General features: G+C 40.5%; 1 protein-coding gene and 1 non-coding gene across 3 annotated transcripts in view; one reads left to right on the top strand and one right to left on the bottom strand.

Moving 5' to 3' along the window:
- The first annotated feature begins 3,566 nt into the window (after positions 1–3,566).
- NT5C3A (5'-nucleotidase, cytosolic IIIA) overlaps positions 3,567–21,357 on the top strand; it is a 53,826-nt gene continuing 36,035 nt past the window's right edge. Inside the window, exon 1 of one of the 2 annotated variants that reach the window (XM_058527945.1) lies at positions 3,567–3,719. In XM_058527945.1, the coding sequence (XP_058383928.1) occupies positions 3,582–3,719 (138 nt within the window). In that variant the 5' untranslated portion in view covers positions 3,567–3,581. The remainder of the gene's footprint in view (positions 3,720–21,357) is intronic. The other variant, XM_058527952.1, reaches the window with a different exon arrangement.
- Positions 11,836–11,939, bottom strand: LOC131400730 (U6 spliceosomal RNA). The gene has a single exon (XR_009217428.1). It is a non-coding gene; the product is annotated as a U6 spliceosomal RNA (small nuclear RNA).

The raw sequence follows: 21,357 nt of genomic DNA, 5'->3' as shown, positions 1-21,357 counted from the left end.
CCATTACTTTTTGTGTGTGTGTGTGTGTGAGGAAGATCAGCCCTGAGCTAACATCCATACCAATCACCCTCTTTTTGCTGAATAAGACCGGCCCTGAGCTAACATCTATTGCCAATCTTCCTCCTTTCCCCCCGCCCTTTTCTCCCCAAAGCCCCAGTAGATAGTTGTACGTCATAGTTGCACATCCCTCTAGTTGCTATATGTGGGACACCGCCTCAGCATGGCCGGACAAGCAGTGCATCGGTGCGTGCCCGGGATCCAAACCCGAGCCGCCAGTAGCAGAGTGCATGCACTTAACCACTAAGCCACGGGGCCAGCCCAAAGAACATTACTTTTTAATCAAAGAGCTTTAACAGCTAAATGCTGTCCAAAATTATTTGGTCTTCTCCTTTTGCAGGATAAGAAAGCAAGGCCCAGAGATGTGACATGGCTCCTCTAAGTCACATAGGTAATGGCAGAACCTTGCTTCTGCTACCCTTTTCCTGGTCTCTAGATTCTTTCAGGCTGCCACCAGCCTATAACTTAATATCCAAAAAAATGAGGGAGTAGGTGTCATTGGTGTGCTTTAGTTTTGCTTTGTATTATTTTAATTAACAGGATTGTTAATGGGAGGAGATTTTAAACCTAGGTCTAACAAATGGCTCTTCCTCACAAGATTACTACCTAACTACTTCAAACCAACACTATGCCTATTACCACACCAGAGCAAAACGTAAGGTCATGCATAGCGAAAATTTATAATTCCATTAGGTCTAATTCTTGCGTATTGTTTCCCATGGTTCAGGCTATCCCAAGTGGCATCATGTATCATTATGGACAATAATTTATTGAAAAATAAAGATTTACATAATTAAAGAGTTAAAAAAAAACCCAGAAAAACCAACCATATGGCTGATGGTCAGTAGCCGCCATGTCTTTCCCAGTTCTGCCAAAGGCTTCAAAGGCAAAAACCACAAAATCTCATTTGGGGAAAGATTGCATACCATTAATTTCCTTTCCTAAAAAATTGGTAGATTTTAAAATGAATTAGATTTCCCTTTTGGTTTCAAAATGGAGCTGATAATATCTGAACGACCTCACGTAAGGTTTTTGAATATCCATGTTTGTTTTTGACAGGATTAATAAAGATCATTTGGTTCAAACAAAGCAAACCCTTTACAAAACATTTTCTCTTTGTACGCAGCAGTTGTGTTAATAATAAACTTATGTACAACTCATCTTTTCTTAATCTTGGTCTTAAAATCAGCTAAATTAATCTCTGCTGCTGTGGTTTGCAAAGTAAAGAGGGAGGTGGAAGCAATAATCCTATTGCAAAAAGGAATTATGAGGTATTAGGACATGCATCCTACTTTAGTCACAGGCTGAAATTTGCGTTCCCATTTGCTGGGACCTGTTGAAGTTTAGGTCACAGAGGATGCTCAAGCACCACACGTTCCTAGCGGAATTCTGTAAAATTCTTGTCACTTTTTTCTCAAATATATTCGCAAGATCTCACACATATTGTGCTTGTATTAAAACAAACAAACAGAAAAGCTAACATCCTTCCTAAGAAACCGATCACTCTATATCCCCAAAAATCATTACATGGCATCAGAGGATCAATCTTGCCCGTAAAATGAAACACAAAAAGGGCATTCATGCACCTGATGGTTAACTCCAGACTTGTTTTCTTACCAGATGCCTGGGCAGGTGGGCCCTTCCCCACCTTTCTAAAAAGGCTCTTTCCACAAATTTCCCTTTAAGAATTCCTGCCAGGATCCCAGGGCTGGAACAGCGAAAGCAAGAACAGAGGAAAAAGCAACCCTTAGCTTCACTCCTCCCTCGCATTCTCCTGCTCCAACTTGTTTCACGTCCTGTCCCGGGCAAAGAGAGAGCCTCACCAGGCAGCACCATCAGCTCCACAGAGTTGGAGCGATCCCCCTGAGGAGTTCCCCTGCATCCCTTCTCTGTCACTCCTGGAGACAAGCAGGGGAAACAACATCAGTCCCTCGAAGACACCAGGCAAATGAGAACAAGTCCTGCTACTCACGAAGAGAAAATGATGGAAGAGGTGGTGACTGGGATGTAGCAGAAAAAGGACAGCAGTGGTGGAAGGGACACCTCTTCTTTCCAGGCTAACTTCAAGCCATCTTTGCCCTGCTGTCAGTTTTTGTTATTTTTTTATTGTGGTATAAAATACATAACATAAAATTTACCAACTTAACCATTTTTAAATGTACAGTAGAGTAGTGTTAACTATATATACATGATCGTGCAACAGACCTCTAGAACTTTTTCATCTTGCAAAACTCAATACTCAATTGAACGACTGCCCCTTTTCCTCTTCCCTCTGCCCCGGCAACCACCATTCTATTTTCTAAGAGTCTGACTACCTCATGTAAATGGAATAATGCAGTATTTGTCTTTTTGTGAGTAGTTTATTTCACTTGTCCTAGCATAATGTCCTCAAAGTTTGTCCATATTGTCCAATATTGCAGAATTTCCTTCTTTTTAAAGCCGGAATAGTATTGCGTTTGATGCATATACCATATTCTCTTTATCCATTCATCTGTTGATGGACACTTAAGTTGTTTCAGTTGTTTCCACACCTTGGCTATTATGAATAGTGCAGCAATGAACTCCCGGACACAGGAGTGCTGATATTTGAGTACCCGCTTTCAATTCTTTTGGATATATACCCAGACTGGATCATATGGTAATTATTTTTATTTTTTTGAGGAACCTCCACAATGTTTTCCATAGTGGTTGCACCAATTCACATTTCCACCAACATTGCACAAGCGTTCCAATTCCTCCACATCTTCACCAACACTTGTAATTTTCTGTTTTTTTGATAATGGTCATCCTAACATGAGTAAAGTGATATTTCATCTTGGTTTTGATTTGCATTTTCCTGATAATTAGTAATGTTGAACATCTTTTCATAAGCTTTTGGCCATTCGTCTGTTGGAAACTTTTGCCCATTTTTCAATTGGGTCGTTTTTGCTGTTGATTTATAGGAGTTCTTTACATATTCTGGATATTAATCCCTTATCAGAAACATAGCAAATATTTTCTCACATTCCGTAGGTAGCTGCTTTCTTCTGTTTCCTTCCTTTGCTGCCCCGCAGTTTTAACACTTTATAGCCAACGCTACTGCGCAAGTCGGAAGGCTGAGCCTCGAGGCCTTCTGGGGGCTGTAGTCCAGAGTGGCTGAGGAGGGAAGAAGGGGGAGGACTTTTTCTGAGTGTGCCGTGGTTGGAATCAGATTTCTACTGGGCGAGGCTAGAATGAGCCACTGCCTGGTCCTTATGAGCAGAGAGAGCTAACTAATACAATCCTCTTTTCTGCCCTGGGACAGTTCCTTGGACCCAGTCTCCGAAGAAGACCCGCCTCCTGCCTTCGCCAAGGCCTCAGGCCACGCCCCTCCCGCTCCTTCCGTCCCCGCCCCTCTGCGTTCGTGGGCAGGGCTTTCCGCGGGGGCGGGACTCGCGCAGAGTGGGCGGGGCGTCCGGGCTTCTCCGCGGGCCCGCGCTTCCGGGGCCCGCAGGCGGTCAGCGATCTGATTTTTTTCCGGCCGTGAGGCGCGCGAGGCCCGGTCCATGGACCGGGCGGCGGTGGCGAGGGTGGGCGTGGTGGCGAGCGCCAGTGTGTGCGCCCTGGTGGCGGGGGTGGTGCTGGCCCAGTACATTTTCACCTTGAAGAGGAAGACGGGGCGGAAGACCAAGATCATCGAGATGGTGAGTGTCGGAGGGTTGGCGCGCCCTGGCGCGAGGGGCCGCGCGGCGGTCTGTCCGGCCTCGCCTTCTCGCGCCGGCGGCCGCTGGGATGCGAGGGGTGCACGGGGGACCCGTTCGCCCCGCGGGCGGCGACCACGCGGGCCCAGTGACCTGGTCTAGAGCCTCGACGGCGGCACTCGCATTCCCGTGGCCTTTGTTTTGTCTCCGTTTGAAACGGAAAGGCAGCAAATAGGGCATTCGGAAACAAGCTGCCTCCTGCTGCAAAACCCGTTTCTCGAGCGATAACTGAACGTTCTGGGCAGGTTGCTCTCTCCCTCCCGCATCAAACCGTTGCAACTAATCCATTCCGACAGAGTTGTTGTTTTTGCACCGTAGCTAGGATGAGTTAGATTATGAAAAGGTGTAACTTCTCAGTGGTTGAAAGGATGCCAGCTAACTGAGTTGGAGTTCAGAATAGTTTATTTTGTATTTGGAGGTTATTCCTTCTTATCTCAAACTGCCAGAAAGTATCATTTCCCCAAACTTCTTGCATACCATTATTTTAGAAATTTATTTCCAATTTTATTGTAAGAGAGTTTCAAAAATTCCATTTGAGGTACGTTATAAGCAATATTTGCTCCAAAGTTAGGGACGTTTTAGTTTTTTTTTAAATTAGAGCCCACTCATCAAGATAAGTTACTCACCGAGTTGCGTTCTGATGTACTTTCTGGAGTGCATAATCCCGTGAATACTCCCGATAGTGTGCTACACATGTGAACATCTGGGGTCAAATATTTATGACAAATAAGTTGACAATCTACTACTGTGCTAAATAATACCGTTTAGATTCATATACTTAGAATACTTCAGCCTCTGTCATGTTCTAATTGATCAAAGAAACTGTTTGTCCTGTTGGTATTGGCCCCAGGTTGAATACAGAAATATTTTTCCACAACTAAAAGTAAAAAACTATGTTAACTCCCACATGTCTCATATGCCAGTAATATTCCTAGGTTTTGTTTATTGCTAGAATTAAATTATTCTTGGGTTATTATTACTTCTTTTCTCAACGTCTATACCCACAACAGCAAATGTTTTTATTTCAGAAATTTCATTTTGTTTGTGTTGCTGTCCTATTTAGAGAACTTTGGTGGCTTCTTTTTGCCCCAAAACGAAATACGTATTTGAAAAAAAATAATTGCCATATCTTCCTGTATGTAGTCTGTTGTATCACTTCTCCTCTGAACTAAGTAGAGCTAAAAATCAATGCTTTCACAAAATCCCACAATGATAACATCGTAAGAACAATTTGGAGTCTTTGTGGGAAATAATGAAGGCCCATCAGGCAGACCAACTTTACTTATTTGTACTATAGAAATCAGTCAATCTTGACATACACATATGTATGCATATGTTATATTAATTCAGATTGCAATACATGTGCAGCAGCCTGCTAGTAGCTTTGAAAAGGAAAAAGTCAAAAGAGCTTTGTGTTTTTAACTTGTAATTTTAGTAGGTTGCTTCTTCAAATGGGATAAATATTTGATTGGGAGTCTAAAGACCTGAGTTCAAATCCTGGCTTTATTTCTTTCTAATAGCTGTGTTTTAGGGGGCATGCTCTGCCCACCCCACCCCACCCCCCACCTTAGAGAATCTGTACAAACCAATGGATGTCCAGTGGACATAACTCAACCTGGTCACAGGTAATGGAACCCGCAGTAACTACCTAACCAAAGAGGGCCTATCCATAGCTGGCTAGGCAAATAAATGACTTCTGGCACTAGGCTTAAGGTGATGCACTGCTTTAAGAGTTTTTAAGAGATACAGAGGAGTTGCTAGTGGGCTGTGCATGCTACAGCTGAAATGCCCTGTAGGGCAGCAGGATAAATATATGGAGGAAGCCAGTCAAAAGACCTACTTGTGATGTTCAGAGCTTGGAGATAAGAGGAGCCATTTCATGAAGTACATGTTTCTTTCCTTCCAAGTCTAATTATTCATCCTTTTGTGTGTTCCCTCAGAGCTTGTAACAACCAGCCCTACCTATTAATGGAGCTAGTTTGGGTAGATTTCTCTTCCATGCACCCAAAATCTCTTTAAGATTACGCATTAAGGGGCCGACCCCGTGGCTTAGTGATTAAGTGCTCGCGCTCTGCTACTGGCAGATTCGGACCCCGGGCACGCGCCAACTTACCGCTTGTTCCGCCATGCTGGGGCGGCATCCTACATACAGCAACTAGCAGGATGTGCAACTATGACATACAACTATCTATTGGTGCTTTGGGGAGAAAAAGGGAAAAAAAAAGGAGGAGGATTGGCAATAGATGTTAGCTCAGGGCCGGTCTTCCTCAGCAAAAAAAAAAAAAAAGAGGAGTGGCATGGATGTTAGCTCAGGGCTGATCTTCCTCACACAAAAAAAAAGATTATTCATTAATTTATCAGTCAATACGCTTTATTTTTAAATAAATTTTTAATTTTAGAACAATTTTAAATTTACAGAAAAATCAAGCAGATAAATCCTCTTACACTCCATAACCAGTTTCCCTGATTACTGACATCTCACCTTAGTATGGAACATTTGTTGAAAGTAATGAACAAATATTCATACATTTTGAAATATCTATACTTTGTTCAGATTTCCTCTTTTTTTGTTTGTTTTTTGTGAGGAAGATCAGCCCTGAGGTAACACCCCTGCCAATTCTCTTTTTTCTGAGGAAGACCGGCCCTGAGCTAACATCTATTGCCAATCCTCCTCCTTTTTTTTTCCCCCTTTTTCTCCCCAAAGCCAGAGTAGATAGTTGTATGTCATAGTTGCACATCCTTCTTAGTTGCTGTATGTGGGACGCCACCTCAGCACGGCTGGACAAGCGGTGCGTCAGTGCGCGCCTGGGATCCGAACCCGGGCCGCCAGTGGCGGAGCCCGCGCACTTAACCGCTAAGCCACGGGGCCGGCCCCAGGTTTCCTTTGTTTTTACGTAATATCCTTCTCTGTCCCAGGATTCTATCCAGAATACCACATTACATTTAGTCATCATGTCTCCTTATCTCATCTTGGCTGTGACAGTTTCTCAGGTTTACATTGTTTTTTATATCTGTGCTACAGTAAGAAATACATCTTTAGTGTTTGTTCCAGGTTCCTGGCACACAGCTCCTAAAACCTAGGACTCTGGGACGCGTCAAGAGTGTCTTTTGTATGCTAATGAGATGGACTGATGGCTAGGGGTCCCAAGGTGGCTTTAGGATGGGGACTGGTTGCCATAAAGATCAAGGCATAAGGATTGGAACTTGCAGCTCTACCACCCCCACTTCTGTGGAGGGGAAAAGGGCTGCAGTTTGAGTTAATCACCTCTAGTAATGATTTAATCAAATTCCCTACATAACGGAACCTCCCTAAACCTCATAAGAACTCGTAAAGGAGGGCTTCCAGGTTGGTGACTACCTCAAGGTGCTGATAGGGTGGTGTGCCTGGAGAGGGCATGAAACCTCTACACCCCTTCTCCCATACCTTGTCCTATGCTTCCCTTCCTTTTGGTTGTTCTCAGTTGTGTTCTTTATAATAAACCCGTAAGTAAAGCACTCTCCTTTGTTCTGTGAGTCGTTCTAACAAATTATGGAACCTGAGCGGGGGGTTGTGGGAACCCTCAAATTTATAGCTGATCAGTCAGAAGTATGCGTGGCAACCTGGGACTTGAGACTGGCATCTGAAGTGGTGGCAGACTTGTGGACTGAGCCCTTAACTCATGAGATCAGATACTAACTCTAGATAGTGTCAGAATTGAATTGTCCAGAGAGTTGGAGAATTGGTTGATCTGAAGAAAAAACCCACATATTTGGTGTCAGAAGTGTTGTGTATAAAAATAATTAAATGTAAAACTTTTAGTAATATCTAGCCCGTGTTGGGGTTGTTAGTCCTGTTGAGACGATTCTGACTTCTAGGGACCCTGTGTATAACAGAGCTGAACCCTGCCCAGTCTTTCTGCATCATCCTCTCAACTTCCGGTGCTATATCATGCTCTGCTGCTATTCATAGGGTTTTCATGGCCAGTTTTCTCCGAAGTAGGTGGCCAGGTCTTAGTCTGGAAGCTCCACTGAAACCTGTCCACCATGGGTGACCCTGCTGGTATTTGACATACTAGTGGCACAGCTTCCAGCATCACAGCAACACGCAGCCCCATAGTATGACGGCTGACAGACAGGTGGTGTGGTTCCCTGATGGAAATGAATCTGGGCCACAACAGTAAAAGTGGTGAATATTAACCACTAGACCACCAGGGCTGGTTATCTGGCCCATAGTAACTGCTTAATAAATAGTAGTTGTAATTATTATACCCAAACACAGACTACCAACGCCTCTCACATCCTGTAGTCATTTTTCCTTATGAACACTAGTAGGGCATAATTTTTTTTTTTGGTGAGGAAGATTGGCCATGAGCTAACATCTGTTGCCAGTCTTGCTCTTTTTGCTGAGGAAGATTGGCCCTGAGCTAACATCTCTGCCCATCTTCCTCTGTTTTGTATATGGGATGCCACCAGAGCATGGCTTGATGAGTGATGCGTAGGTCCACGCTCGGGATCCGAACCCGCGAACCTCGGGCCTCCAAAGCAGAGCTCGAGAACTCAACCACTACTCCACTGGGCCAGCCCCAGTAGGGCATAATTTTTAGCCACTCGTCTTATTTTCTCTCCTCTTTCTTTCTTTTTCCTAAGCCTTCATTGTAAAAACTACTCTTTCTAATTATCCCCAATAAGAATGATTTGCAGTTTTTGTAAACTGGACCAAAAAGATAAAGGTTGCCAAACATGTATATAGAAGTTTATATACATACAGTAGAATTTTGCACAAATGAATTGGTATTTGGCGATGAATTGTATTTGGGAATGAATTACAATATGTAATTGTAAGCCTGAATTCATTCCTTCCCCCACCCTCTCTTGGATTCTTGCAAGTTTCAAGTCCTTCCTCCTATCTATTAACCATCACTTCTCACTTACTACTCAGTTTTAACTCACCATTCCAGTCAAACACGCCTGCTTGTTCTCTCTGTGGCCTTTTCGGCCAGGAATGGCTACTCTGTCAGTAAAAACACAAATTCTGGAACAAAGCTTGCGGACTGACTGGAAGTTTCCTGCCAGGCAGAGAAACCCACTCCAACACAGAGTTTAGCTTTTGAAGGATGAGGCTCTGAGGGAGGAAAATGTAATCATGTGTATCTTTGTATAACTTTTTATATTGAATGATACATGATAACTTGAGTGTGTCTACTTGATTTTTATTCATAGGCATTGCTTCCATATTTTATTATCTCCAGATAGCATTTGTCTACTTTCAAATTAATTTAGCTTAAATATAAATGCATTAACAGTAAATAAAATTTTAGGGAAATAGTAGGAACTGTAATTTTTCCTCATAAAAGAAAAACCCAGTACTTGAAACTAGATAAAACTAAGTGTTAGTGATTAAAAAAATAGCAGTGTACAAATTTAAGTACTAAATATGGCTTCTAAAGAAGATAGTTACTTTACACCATTTAAAAATGTGTGTGGTTAGCCATCAAGGGATTGGAACAGCACCAATGAAACTGTCTATTTTCTGGATATAAGATGCAATCACTTTCAAGAGGAAATTATTTTAAAGTAAAAACATTTATTTTAAATGTTTGTATATATATGTTTATGCATATATGTGCTATTTATAAGAATTCGTCTTATTTTTTCTGGATTATGGTAGTAGAAATCTTGCAAGGGTTTTTACCTGTCATTTGTGAATAAATGATGTCTTTCCTGTCCAACAGTTATCCTCCACAGAACTCAACTTTTCTACAGCTTTAAGAATCACACTTTTCTCCACCGTTCCTCTAGTCATCATTCTTGTTAGATAGGTTATTTAAAAGTGTGGATTTTATTTGTTTTTATTAAATTTTGCATTTGGCTATCCAAATCTACTTTAATCTCTCAGTAAAATAATTTATAATTTAGTGTTCCATTGTATTCATTCCAGAGACTAATCCAGAAAACTTAATGTCATATAGGAAGCAGATGTAATGCCCTTAATATATTGATAACAAATTGACCAACTTTTCCAATTATTTAAAATTATGTATTCTTAATTTGTGCTTTTGAAGTTGTTTTAGAAAGCTCAGGGGCCAGACCCGTGGCGTAGCGGTTAAGTGTGCGTGCTCCGCTGCTGGCGGCCCATGTTTGGATCCTGGGCGCACACCGATGCACCGCTTGTCAGGCCATGCTGTGGCAGCGTCCCATATAAAGTGGAGAAAGATGGACACGGATGTTAGCCCAGGGCCTGTCTTCCTCAGCAAAAAACGAGGAGGATTGGCATGGATGTTAGCTCAGGGCTGATCTTCCTCACAAAAAAAAAAAAAAAGAAAGAAAGAAAAAGAAAGCTGAGAATATATTTTTTTTAATCCAAGGTGTTAAAAGAAAGCTCTAAAACTGACTTTTAAATTTAAGGCCCATCTATTTAGGTCATTCTTCTGTTTGCTGTTAAAATAAGTTGGATACAGACCTTTCTCTGTAGGAGTTTAAAAACTAAAATAAATTACGTTCATGGAAAAGAATGACTTCATTTGATAGACTATTTAGTGAACAGAAAGAGCTAGCTGATAAGAACAAGCATTTCCAGCCTCACATATTTACTGAAGGAAATAGAATGACAGTCTTTAAACTAGAGAGAGATTAATTAGTAAAAAATAGAGTTAAATAAGATGATCTCTAAGATCTCTTCTAAAGATGTGATTGGTATGTGGAATAGACAAGATGCAAGGAACGTAAATAGAACACAACTTTATTTTTCTTTCTTGTGGCCCCTTTAAAATTTATTTGGTGGTGGTAATCTTTCTCACCCCAGATGATAGGACCATGACTTTTTTGCTCACCCTCAGGTAAAAGACACTCTTTTAAATCACAAGCAGCCAATCTCATTTCTGTATATAAAAGTGTTCAGTCATATATATTATTCACAATTTCAGTATTAATTCTGAGATCAGACTTCTAGATGGGCATTACTTGTGCTCCCCAATATTTTTAGTTCTTCTTCCCTTCTTGCAGTTGGGCAGGCTTTCAGTGTTCTGGCCAATAGACTGTGTCCGGAGATGATTTGGTCACTTCTGGGCCAGTGTAGTTATGAACAGGTGCACAACTGTGCATATTCTTTCCTCCTGCTGGAGCAAACCCTGAAGCATCATGCTGGAGATGATGACACAGTATCAGAGCAGCCTGGAATACTGAACCAATACACGGAGGACAGCTGCTCTGGAGAGTCATCTGGACCCATATTGGACTTTGTGTGAATGAAAAATAAACTTTTTTGTGTTAAGGACTGAGATTTTTGTGTTGTTACTGCACCATAACCTATCCTGACTAATATAGACTTCACCACCACCAAGCTACGGCTTACTGCAGGTGGCTTCTCCCCTCTCTAGTTAATGGTAGCTAGTGATCTGGGATGGGAGAGGAGGTCATAGTCAACCTCTCTCTTTTCCTCCTCCTCCTCCTTCCCCCACTAGCCATTGCTTCAGACTTTTGGGTCAGTGGAGTAGGAGGAAGGGGGCAGCATGGAGAAAGTAAAGAAATGAGAGTACTTATTTGACTGGATAGGTTTGTGCTCTCTGGGCCTGCAAGATATTTAAAGTTGATGTTTTCTTGTTCTTTCACTGTATCCCCTTAATGTGGACAAAGGATTGCCTTTGGTGCCCCACTCCGCCCAGCCTGATTTTTTTTTTAAGTGATCCACTCCATACAGGCTGTTGCTTTTGAAGTTCCTCCCTCTCAGGTAGCTCTTTGGGGCTGGATAAAAATAGATTCCTGGCTTGTTCCCTGCTGTGTGCTCCCTGTCCAGTCTGTAGGAGACATTCACTCATCCCTAGCTCTGACAAATTAGGAGTACAGGCCATTACAACAAAGCCACTTTTTTTTTTTTTAATTTCAGCTTTATTGAGATGTAATTGACAAAACTGTAAGATATTTAAAGTCTACATCATGGTGATTTGGTATACACTGGTAAGGATTCCCTCCGTTGAGTTAATTAACACATCTACCACCTCACATATTTATCTTGTTTTTATGAGAACATTTAAGTTCCACTTTCAGCAAATTTCAGTTATGCAGTACAGTGTTATCAACTATAAAAAGTATGGAATGCTTCACAAATTTGCATGTCATCCTTGCACAAGGGCCATTCTAATCACCTTATAGTTCCACTTTTAGTGTATGTGCTGCCTAGTGGAGCACAGCAGAGCCACTTCTGTCCTGCTGCATATCTTTCTGTAGCATGGATCAGGAGTCAGTCCTCCGCAGCAAACACATTTCAAGTTCTCCAGGTGACCCTGGGAAAGGGTCCTCTTGCCAGCTTGGTGAGAAGGTAGCACTCTACTATACCCACCCCTTGAAGGCAGAGGGCAAATATAAGACAGCAACAACTCTTCACAGATGCTCTCTTCCTTCACTCTTTTCACCCTTGTTTATTCTTTAAGTGAGTGAGGGCCCAAGAATCATGAAACCAATTCTCTCCATTTCCTTACTAAATAACATACTTAGGGAGTTTCTTCCCTTCACCTTAGTATGACACCTATCATATTGGTTCCTGAGGATTCCTAATTTAACATCCTATTACATAAGTTTAACATTCTATGAAAATTTTTTAGATGGCACTCTTTTTTTTTTTTTTAATTTATTTTTTTCCCCCAAAGCCCCAGTAGATAGTTGTATGTCATAGTTGCACAGCCTTCTAGTTGCTGTATGTGGGACGCAGCCTCAGCATGGCCGGAGAAGTGGTGCGTCCGTGCACGCCTGGGATCCGAACCCGGGCCGCCAGCAGCAGAGCGCGCGCACCTAACCGCTAAGCCACGGGGCCGGCCCATAGATGGCACTCTTTGTTATGGGCTGAATTGTGTCCCCAAAATTCATATGTTGAAGTCCCAGCCCCCAGTACCTCAGAATGTAACCATATTTGGAGATAAAGTCTTTAAAGAGGCGATAGAGGCCTTAGGGAGGGGCCCTGATGCAATATTACTGTGTCCTTATAAGAAGAGGAAGAAAAACCAGGGGCACACAGGCACAGAAGGATGAAATTGAGACAGAGCCAGCAAGAGGGTGGCCATCTGCAAGCCAAGGGAAGAGGCCTCAGAGGAAACCAGATCTGCCAACCTTGATCTTGACTTCCAGCCTCCAGAGCTGTGAGGAAATAGTCTGTTGTTTAAGCCACCCAGTCTGGTATTTTGTTATGGCAGCCATAGCAAACCAGCACTCCTTTTTGTTGTTTGTTTAAAGAGGTTCACAAGTATCTTTGATTTTGTTTTCTTTTTTTGTTTGATGAGCATATGTCATTTTTTTTTCCTCAAAAGTTGTTCTTGCCCAGTCAATGTTTAGCACTCAAAAAAGAAAGCACTCAGTCTTTTGTTTAGAAAGTTAGATGTATTTTATTAGTAATGAGAAGAAACTGAGCCCTGCCTTGAAATGAAAGGTATAAAGTATTATGTTTTCTGCAGACTCTCTGTATCAGTGAATCTCAAGTTAAAATGAGTGTGAAATCATTTGAGAAGCTTATTTTAAAATATACCTGTCAGATTCTCATGTGTAGCACAGTGTGAGGACTGTTGTGTTATAGTATATTTATTCAGTGCCTAACGTGATTGACACCTTGCTCATGCCTTATGAGATGTAAAAAATGATAAACCTAACCTAGCCAATCCATTAATCAAAAAGAAATAATAAGTGTACATATTTGAAAGGAAGAGACTAAATTCTTCACTTACAGACAATGTAATTGTCTACCTTGAAAATCTTAATAAACCAACTGAAAATCTGTTAGAATTAATGCATTCATTAAGGTAACCAGAAAGATTGAAGTACAAAAATCTATAACATTCTGATATACCAGCAAAAATAGATTGAAAATGCAATAGAAAAAGAGTCTGATTTCACAGTAGCAACCAGAAAAAAAATAAAAAGACACTAAGGAATTTTAAGCCCTTGCCTTTGAAGGAGACAAGGCATATATAAACATGAGAAGTTAAATAGCAGAAAAAGACAGTAATTCAGAATGTACGTGACAAAAAGCCTTGTGAAAATTTATTCACATATCCGTTGAATACAACCACTGTTCTAGCCATTTAGGTACAGCAGTTAAGAAAACACAAAAATCCCTGCCCTCATGGGTGTTGGGGTTGGCAATGGTCAGAGAAAGGAGAGTTAATATTTAGAGAAGTTGGAAGAAGTAGGACTTGAGCTGGGCCATAAGGATCAATGAAATTCAGAGAAATAAAGAACATGAGAGAGCTTTGAGGTAAGTGGTAAAGTGAGCATAGTAGATAATGAATGGAACAATGAGTTGACAATTGCAGTTGGAAACAAAAATGCTTTTTATGAATTAAGGGGTGGTAGGAGACAAGGTTTAAAAGCAAGTGGAGTTAAATTTCAGAAGGCTTTTGGTACCATGCTTTAAAATTTTCCTGTAGATAATGGGGGGTTACTCATTGAAAGCAGTATTTTACAAATTCTGCGTGACTGAATGTGGAGACAGACAGATGGGATCAAAGATGATTCCAAAATTTCTCTTCCTCTGAGTAACAAGATACAATTGACAGAAACAGATGAGGAGGGAGAGCCAGTTTTGTATAGAAGAGGAGTCTGTTTCCAGACATGTTGATTTTAAGGTGACAGCCTGACACTTGAGTGTAAATGTCTGTCAGGCACTTAGAGACAGAGGACTATACTAGAGAGAAATGGAGAGTATTTTGGAAGTCACTTATATAGAAGTTAAAGTTGAAACAGAGTCCAGGATGTGTTCTGAGAAGGAGAGAAGAGCTAAAGACCAAGGACCGAACTTTGCCGAAAATTCTCAGATAAGGAGGTGGAGAAAAAAACTAATTAGAGGAGGAAGCCTGGTTTTAGGAATTTCAGGATATTAGGTAGCTTTACAAAAGTCAAAAGGGAAAAGAATGGCTTAAAAAAAAGAATAATCAAATTATGGTAGGAGGGTCATGAGATTTAGGGAGTCAGAGTGTTAATAGGGTGAACGAGTAGTAGAGGGATCAAGGTAGACCACTCATTTGAGAACTTTTTTTGTGAAAGGATAGGGAGGGGGCTTAATCAGAGAAAATCAGAATCAAGCAAAGGGGTTTTCTTTTTTCCCAAAAAGAAAAGGTTAAAAATGTTAGAAAAGGGTCTGATGTTCATGATTTGTATAAAATACAATTCAGATGATGTTTTACTCTCAATTGTAATTGTATCTTAAATTACCATTCATTAAAAAGATTTACACTGGTTTTTAAGAACATACCATGCAAAATCACATAGTACTTTTAGGATAATGCTTCTAGCATCATTTAAGATTTTTTTTCCTTAGTACATTCTACTATGAGTGAATTGAATGCAGTAGTTTCCTCTTATCTGTGGTTTCGCTTTTTGTGGTTTCAGTTACCTGCGGTCAACTGCAGTCTGAAAATATTAAATGGAAAACTCCAGAAATAAACAGTTCATAAGTTTTAAATTGGGCACCGTTCTGAGTAGCATGATAAAATCTCTCGCCCTCTTGCCCAGTCCCGCCCGGAGTGTGAATCATCCCGTTGTCCAGCATATCCGCGCTGTATATGCCACCCACCTGTTAGTCACTTAGTAGCTTTCTTGGATTGTCGAGGTATTGCAGTGCTTGTGTTCAAGTAACCCTTATTTTACTTAATAATGGCCCCCAAGTGACATGTTTTATTGGTTAAAAATCTTGCTTTATTGTGATCATGGCTGCTAACTCTGGCGAATTGGTTTGGGATAGAGGGACATTCACTGATGTAATGTACATAAATTTTACAAATGGTTAACCTGACATCTCAAATTCCACTGCATTAGCCGTAACTTTTGAACCGCAGATAGTAAACATTTTGTACAGAGAAACTTTATGCTTAGTTCTTCATTTGAAGCAGTAAAAGGGTCAAAATAGTATAAACTCATGACTGAAGATGTATTATTAAATTTGTTTCAAATTAATTTTAGGAAGTATTTGAATTATCTGCTTGTTTTTTTTTAATTATTTTATTTCAACATGTTTATTTTATTCTGTGTCAATTTCTAGAGCAAGGCCAATCCTTGACACAAATGATTTAATATATTTAGAAAACTTACACATTTTAGTCAGATTCTTTTTTTTTTTAAGATTTTATTTATTTATTTTTTCCCCCCAAAGCCCCAGTAGATAGTTCTATGTCATAGCTGCACATCCTTCTAGTTGCTATATGTGGGACGCTGCCTCAGCATGGCCTGACAAGCGGTGCGTCGGTGCGCGCCCAGGATTCAAACCCGGGCTGCCAGCAGCTGAGCACGTGCACTTAACCGTTAAGCCACGGGGCCGGCCCCAGATTCATGTTTTTATCTAGCAAGTTATTGGTACTTTTCTACCCACTGAACAATGATGAGACTTAATCTAGAGTATTTCATTCTCTTATTTTATATTTCAGAATTTATTTGGTCAAACTATAGTATTTAGGTTTAAAAATGTGTTTAAAAGTACCTTGGATCATTTGACTAATGTAACAGATATTTTGTGATTTTATTCTCAAGGTAAGACTTCTTTCATTGTTTTGGGTTTTTTTTCGGGGGGATATAGGTAACTATGCTTTTCTGCAGACCTTCCATTTTCTTTATTCATTATGATTTTTGAGTAGCAAGAAATATTAGGTTAAAAATTGTAGATTTTCATATACTCTGAAAGCTGATGGATATGTGTGTAGCCACTTATTTTATATATTCAGATAAGAAAAGCATTTTTCAATTAAGAAGGCATTATTCAATTAAACGTTTGTTCAGTACTTACTGTGTGTGATATGCATTTTTTGAGATATAAATGTGAATAAAACAGAGACCTGAACCTCAAAGAGTTTACAGTATAGGATAGGAGACAGATAGGCAAGTATATAAGTAAAATAACCATAATAATAACGGTTAATGTTTATTGCATGTTCAATATATTACCCAAACCTAGGCCTAATGCTTTATCTGTCAATCTCAGTCTTCACAGCAGTTTTGTGAGCTAGGTTCAATTATTACCACAATCTGCTCTACCACCCCTAACCCCACCTCAATTTTACAGCTGTAGAAATGTGCTCCAAGAGTTTAAGCAACAGGAACTTGGTCATTGTCACACAGCTAGTGAGAGGGAAAGCACACCCCAGATTCAAAGCAGGTCTCTTTAACTTCAGCCAGTGCTCTTATCCTCAAAGCTCAATAGAAATATGCAGAAAGTGCTTGAAACACAAAAGAGGGAACGCTTAATCCTACTTAGAATACATAAGTTGTGCTACAAAATTGTAATAGTGGTTAAGCAGAGTCTTCAAACATAGTTTAACAGGAAGACAGAGATAAGGGGCATTTTTAGGCAGAAGGAATAGAATGAGAAAAGGCATAGTGGCAAGTAGTATTGTGGCTACAGCATGAAAGATGTATGTTTGGATGGAAGAGATAGGGAATGTGGATAAAGAGGCCAAGTTGTAAAGGAATCTTGTAAAGCCATTCTAAAGAGTTTCCCCTTTATTTTGTAAGCAGTGAGGGGCCATCAAAGGTTCTTAAACAGGATAGTTGCGTGCTCAAAACTATATTTTATAAAGATAACTTAGACAAGATGGAGTGGAAGGGTAGAGCCTGGAAAGAAGGAAATAACTTAGGAGGATGTTGGCAGTATTCCTTATGAAAGATGATCAAGACCTAGACTAGGAAATGAGAAATCAGAGGGTAAACATTTCACAGATAAAATCAATAGGACTTAGTGGCAGCACAAACTCTGAAGTCATATAAACCTAGCTTTGAATCTAGGCTTTCTCATTTATCAAGCTGTGTGATCTTAGGCAAGTTGTTTAACCTCTCTGAGTCTCTGTTTCTTCATCTGTTAATTGGGAGGTAGTAATAGTACCTACTCATAGAGTGCTTTCGAAGATTAAATGAGATAACACAGTGAACACAGTTGTTATCATTTGAGAGCTTATCATTATTTATGATCATTAAATAAAGAGATTAATCACAGGGAACAGTGACTTCAAGGTTACAAGGTAAACTTGGCTACATTATTAGCCAAGATAGAAAAGGGGGAAAGAGGGACAGATTTGAAGAGCAGCCAGGAGGCAGGGAAAATGTGGAAAAATAAGTTCACTTTGTTGTTTTAAATTTGAGGTGATCAGGGAATAGCCAGGTAGAAATGTCTGTAAATTAGTTAATATAATTTAAGAGCTTAGAAAAGCATTTGGTTATTGTTGGCCCATATATTGGCCCACAGTAACCAATACATACATATATCACCTATTGTTATTATAGCAGCAGCAACTGAAAATGTAGGGCTGGAGGTCAGAAGATAAACTGGCACTGGAAATATTATTTTCTCAAATGTCTAGTCTCTCAGCGGTAATAGTGGGAACAGATATGGTTTCTCATCCGTAATTTTACAGCAAGAAGAGAAAACTTGAGAATGCCGGCATTAGAGGGGTGTTCAGTAAGGAAAACAGAAAGAGCTGTCAGAGGTGGAATAACAGAGTGTTTCCAAAAGAAGGGACAGAATCAGCAGTGTCAGTCTGCAGAGGTCACAAGTTGGACTGAAAGGCTGTTGTAGCAGTGGGTTGAGCAGCCACTAGAAAAACAATGAAGTGAGGAAAACCAGAAAGTGATTGTTGAGTACAAGAAGTACTTGTGCTGCGGGCATGTGTTTTGTTTTGTTTTGTTTTTGAATGGTTGGCATGTGAGCATGTTGGTAGGCCAGTGTGGCAGTGAAAAGCCAGTAATTCAAGAAGTGATACAGGAGAGGAGTAATCAGTCCAGCTGAATTCCAGAGGAGATGGAAGGCAAGGGATAGAGAACATAGGTGGAGGGATGCCTTTAGAAAGGAATAAAGAACATCTCTCTTCCTAAAAGTGTACTACTTATAGTGATTTCTGGTTGCTTATTTCCTCATGTTCTTATTTACATTATGTCTTATTATTTTCAGCCTTATGTTAACTGCCTCTACGTACTTCATTCTGTGCTTCTATCCAGTTGACCTAATTTCTCCTATTAAAGGGCATCTCTTTCCAAATTTTGTATACCAACTGCTTTCCCAATTTCTGTTGCATTACCAGAATATATTCTAGTTTTATTTTTTACCAGCAAATTACTTATTTTCCCTAGTAGAAAAGTAATCCCCCCAAAAAAGGTGAGATGGTTTAATCTTACTCAGTTCTTCTCATATCTTTTATTAAATTCTCCCAAAGTAATTGGAGGAAGGTGGTCAAAAGGTACAAACTTCCAGTTATAAGATCAATAAGTACTAGGGATGTAATGTACAACATGATGACTGTAGTTAACACTGCTGTATGATATATAGGAAAGTTGTTAGGAGAGTAAATCCTGCATGATCATCACAAGGAAAAAAAATTTTTTTCTTTGCTTTTTCTTTTTATTGTATCTGTATGAGATGATGGATGCTAACTAAACTTACTGGGGTAATCATTTCACAATACATGTAAGTCAAACCATTATGCTGTACACTTTTTTTTTTTTGTGAGGAAGATCAGCCCTGAGCTAACATCCATGCTAATCCTCCTCTTTTTTTTTTTTTTTTTTTGCTGAGGAAGACCGGCTCTGAGCTAACATCTATTGCCAGTCCTCCTCCTTTTTTTCCCCAAAGCCCCAGTAGATAGTTGTATGTCATAGTTGCACGTCCTTCTAGTTGCCGTATGTGGGACACGGCCGCAGCATGGCCAGAGAAGTGGTGCGTCGTGCGCGCCCGGGATCCGAACCTGGGCCACCAGTAGTGGAGCGCACGCACTTAACCACTAACCCACGGGGCCGGCCCTACACTTTAAACTTATACAGTGATGTATGTCAATTATAGCTCAATAAAACGGGAAAAAATTCTCCCGAAGTAGAACTATCTAACAAATGAAATAAAACTCAAGCACAAAACCAAAACAGATGTATAATCTTTTTTTTTTTTTTTTTTGTGAGGAAGATTAGCCCAGAGCTAATATCCATTGCCAATCCTCTTTTTGCTGAGGAATATTGGCCCTGGGCTAACATCCGTGCCCATCCTCCTCTACTTTATATGGGACGCCGCCACAGCATGGCTTTGATGAACTTAACCGCTACACTACGGGGCCGGCCCCAGATGTATAATCTTAACACTGTGCCATAAAGAGCAACAAGGAGGGTGGGAATTATTTGGATAGCAGGATAGGGGAGATGGAACTGTCGATAAAAACTTCCCATCTGGTTAAAGTTGTCATTTCTAATTTAAACACATCTCAACTATTTATGGCTTCCTTGTGAACATCAACAATTACTACTTAAATAGCTGGTACTGTTTTTGAAACTTGAGTATAGTGTATTTCCTTCCTGGAGATAAACTTCTAACAAAAACTTCTTCCTTTCTCCTATCTTAATATCAGATGTTCTCTGGGTCCTATACTGAATAAGTAGAAAGCCTGCTGTTGAGTCTGTATTTAAAGGCAGAGGGGGGGAACCAAGATTTAAAAACTGCTTTAGTGGATCAACACTATAACGTTGGATTTTTTTTTTTTTTGAGAGGTTTTATTCTTTTTTCCCTTTTTCTCCCCAAAGCCCCAGTAGATAGTTGTACATCATAGTTGCACATCCCTCTAGTTGCTGTATGTGGGACGCCGCCTCAGCATGGCCGGACAGGCGGTGCGTCGGTGTGTGCCCGGGATCTGAACCCAGGCCACCAGTAGCGGAGTGTGCGTACTTAGCCGCTAAGCCACGGGCTGGCCCCTCATGTAGGCTTTTAAAAATCTCTATATTTCAACTGTTATCTAATTTGTGTCAGTACTCAGATTTATGACCTTTGAGAACCTGTTGTGAATTCTTGATTTGTTTTGTGAAGCATGTTCCCTGAACTCCTAAAGTATTTCCTGATGATTTCTCCTAATTTAGCAGTTTATACTCTGTCTTGTATTGTTTACTGTTGTATATGTTCAAGGATCTGGAATGGTACATATTTCTTTGCCTTCCTTTTTTAAATTTTTTTTGTGTGTGTGTGTGAGGAAGATCAGCCCTGAGCTAACATCTGATGCCAATCCTCTTTTTTCTGAGAAAGATTGGCCCTGAGCTAACATGCGTGCCCATCTTCCTCTACTTTACATGGAATGCCACCACAGCATGGCTTGACAAGCGGTGCGTCGGTGCGCGCCTGGATCCGAACCGGTGAACTCAGGCCACTGCTGCAGAGCAGCGCAAGTAACTGCTTGTGCCACCAGGCCGGCCCCTTTGCCTTCCTTTTTTATTAATTGCTCTTGACTATGAGAAACAGAGATCCAAAATCAGTGGCTTTAATAAACATACAGATTTTAGTTTTCTAATGTAATGAGAAGTCCAAAAAGTAGGCAGTTGGTGGTTTGTTTGTGTGAGGAAGATCAGCCCTGAGCTAACATCCATGCCAATCCTCCTCTTTTTGATGATACTGTTTTTTCTTTTCTTTTCCTTTTTTTTTTTTGTGAGGAAGGTTAGCCCTGAGCTAACATCTGTGCTAATCCTCCTCTTTTTGCTGAGGAAGACCAGCTCTGAGCTAACATCTATTATCAATCCTACTCCTTTTTTGCCCCAAAGCCCCAGTAGATAGTTGTATGTCATAGTTAGTTGCACATCCTTCTAGTTGCTGTATGTGGGAAGCGGCCTCAGCATGGCC

The sequence above is a fragment of the Diceros bicornis genome, chromosome 3 (assembly GCF_020826845.1).
Source record: "Diceros bicornis minor isolate mBicDic1 chromosome 3, mDicBic1.mat.cur, whole genome shotgun sequence".
Taxonomy (NCBI): domain Eukaryota; kingdom Metazoa; phylum Chordata; class Mammalia; order Perissodactyla; family Rhinocerotidae; genus Diceros; species Diceros bicornis.
This window is presented reverse-complemented; position numbering and strand designations above follow the sequence as displayed.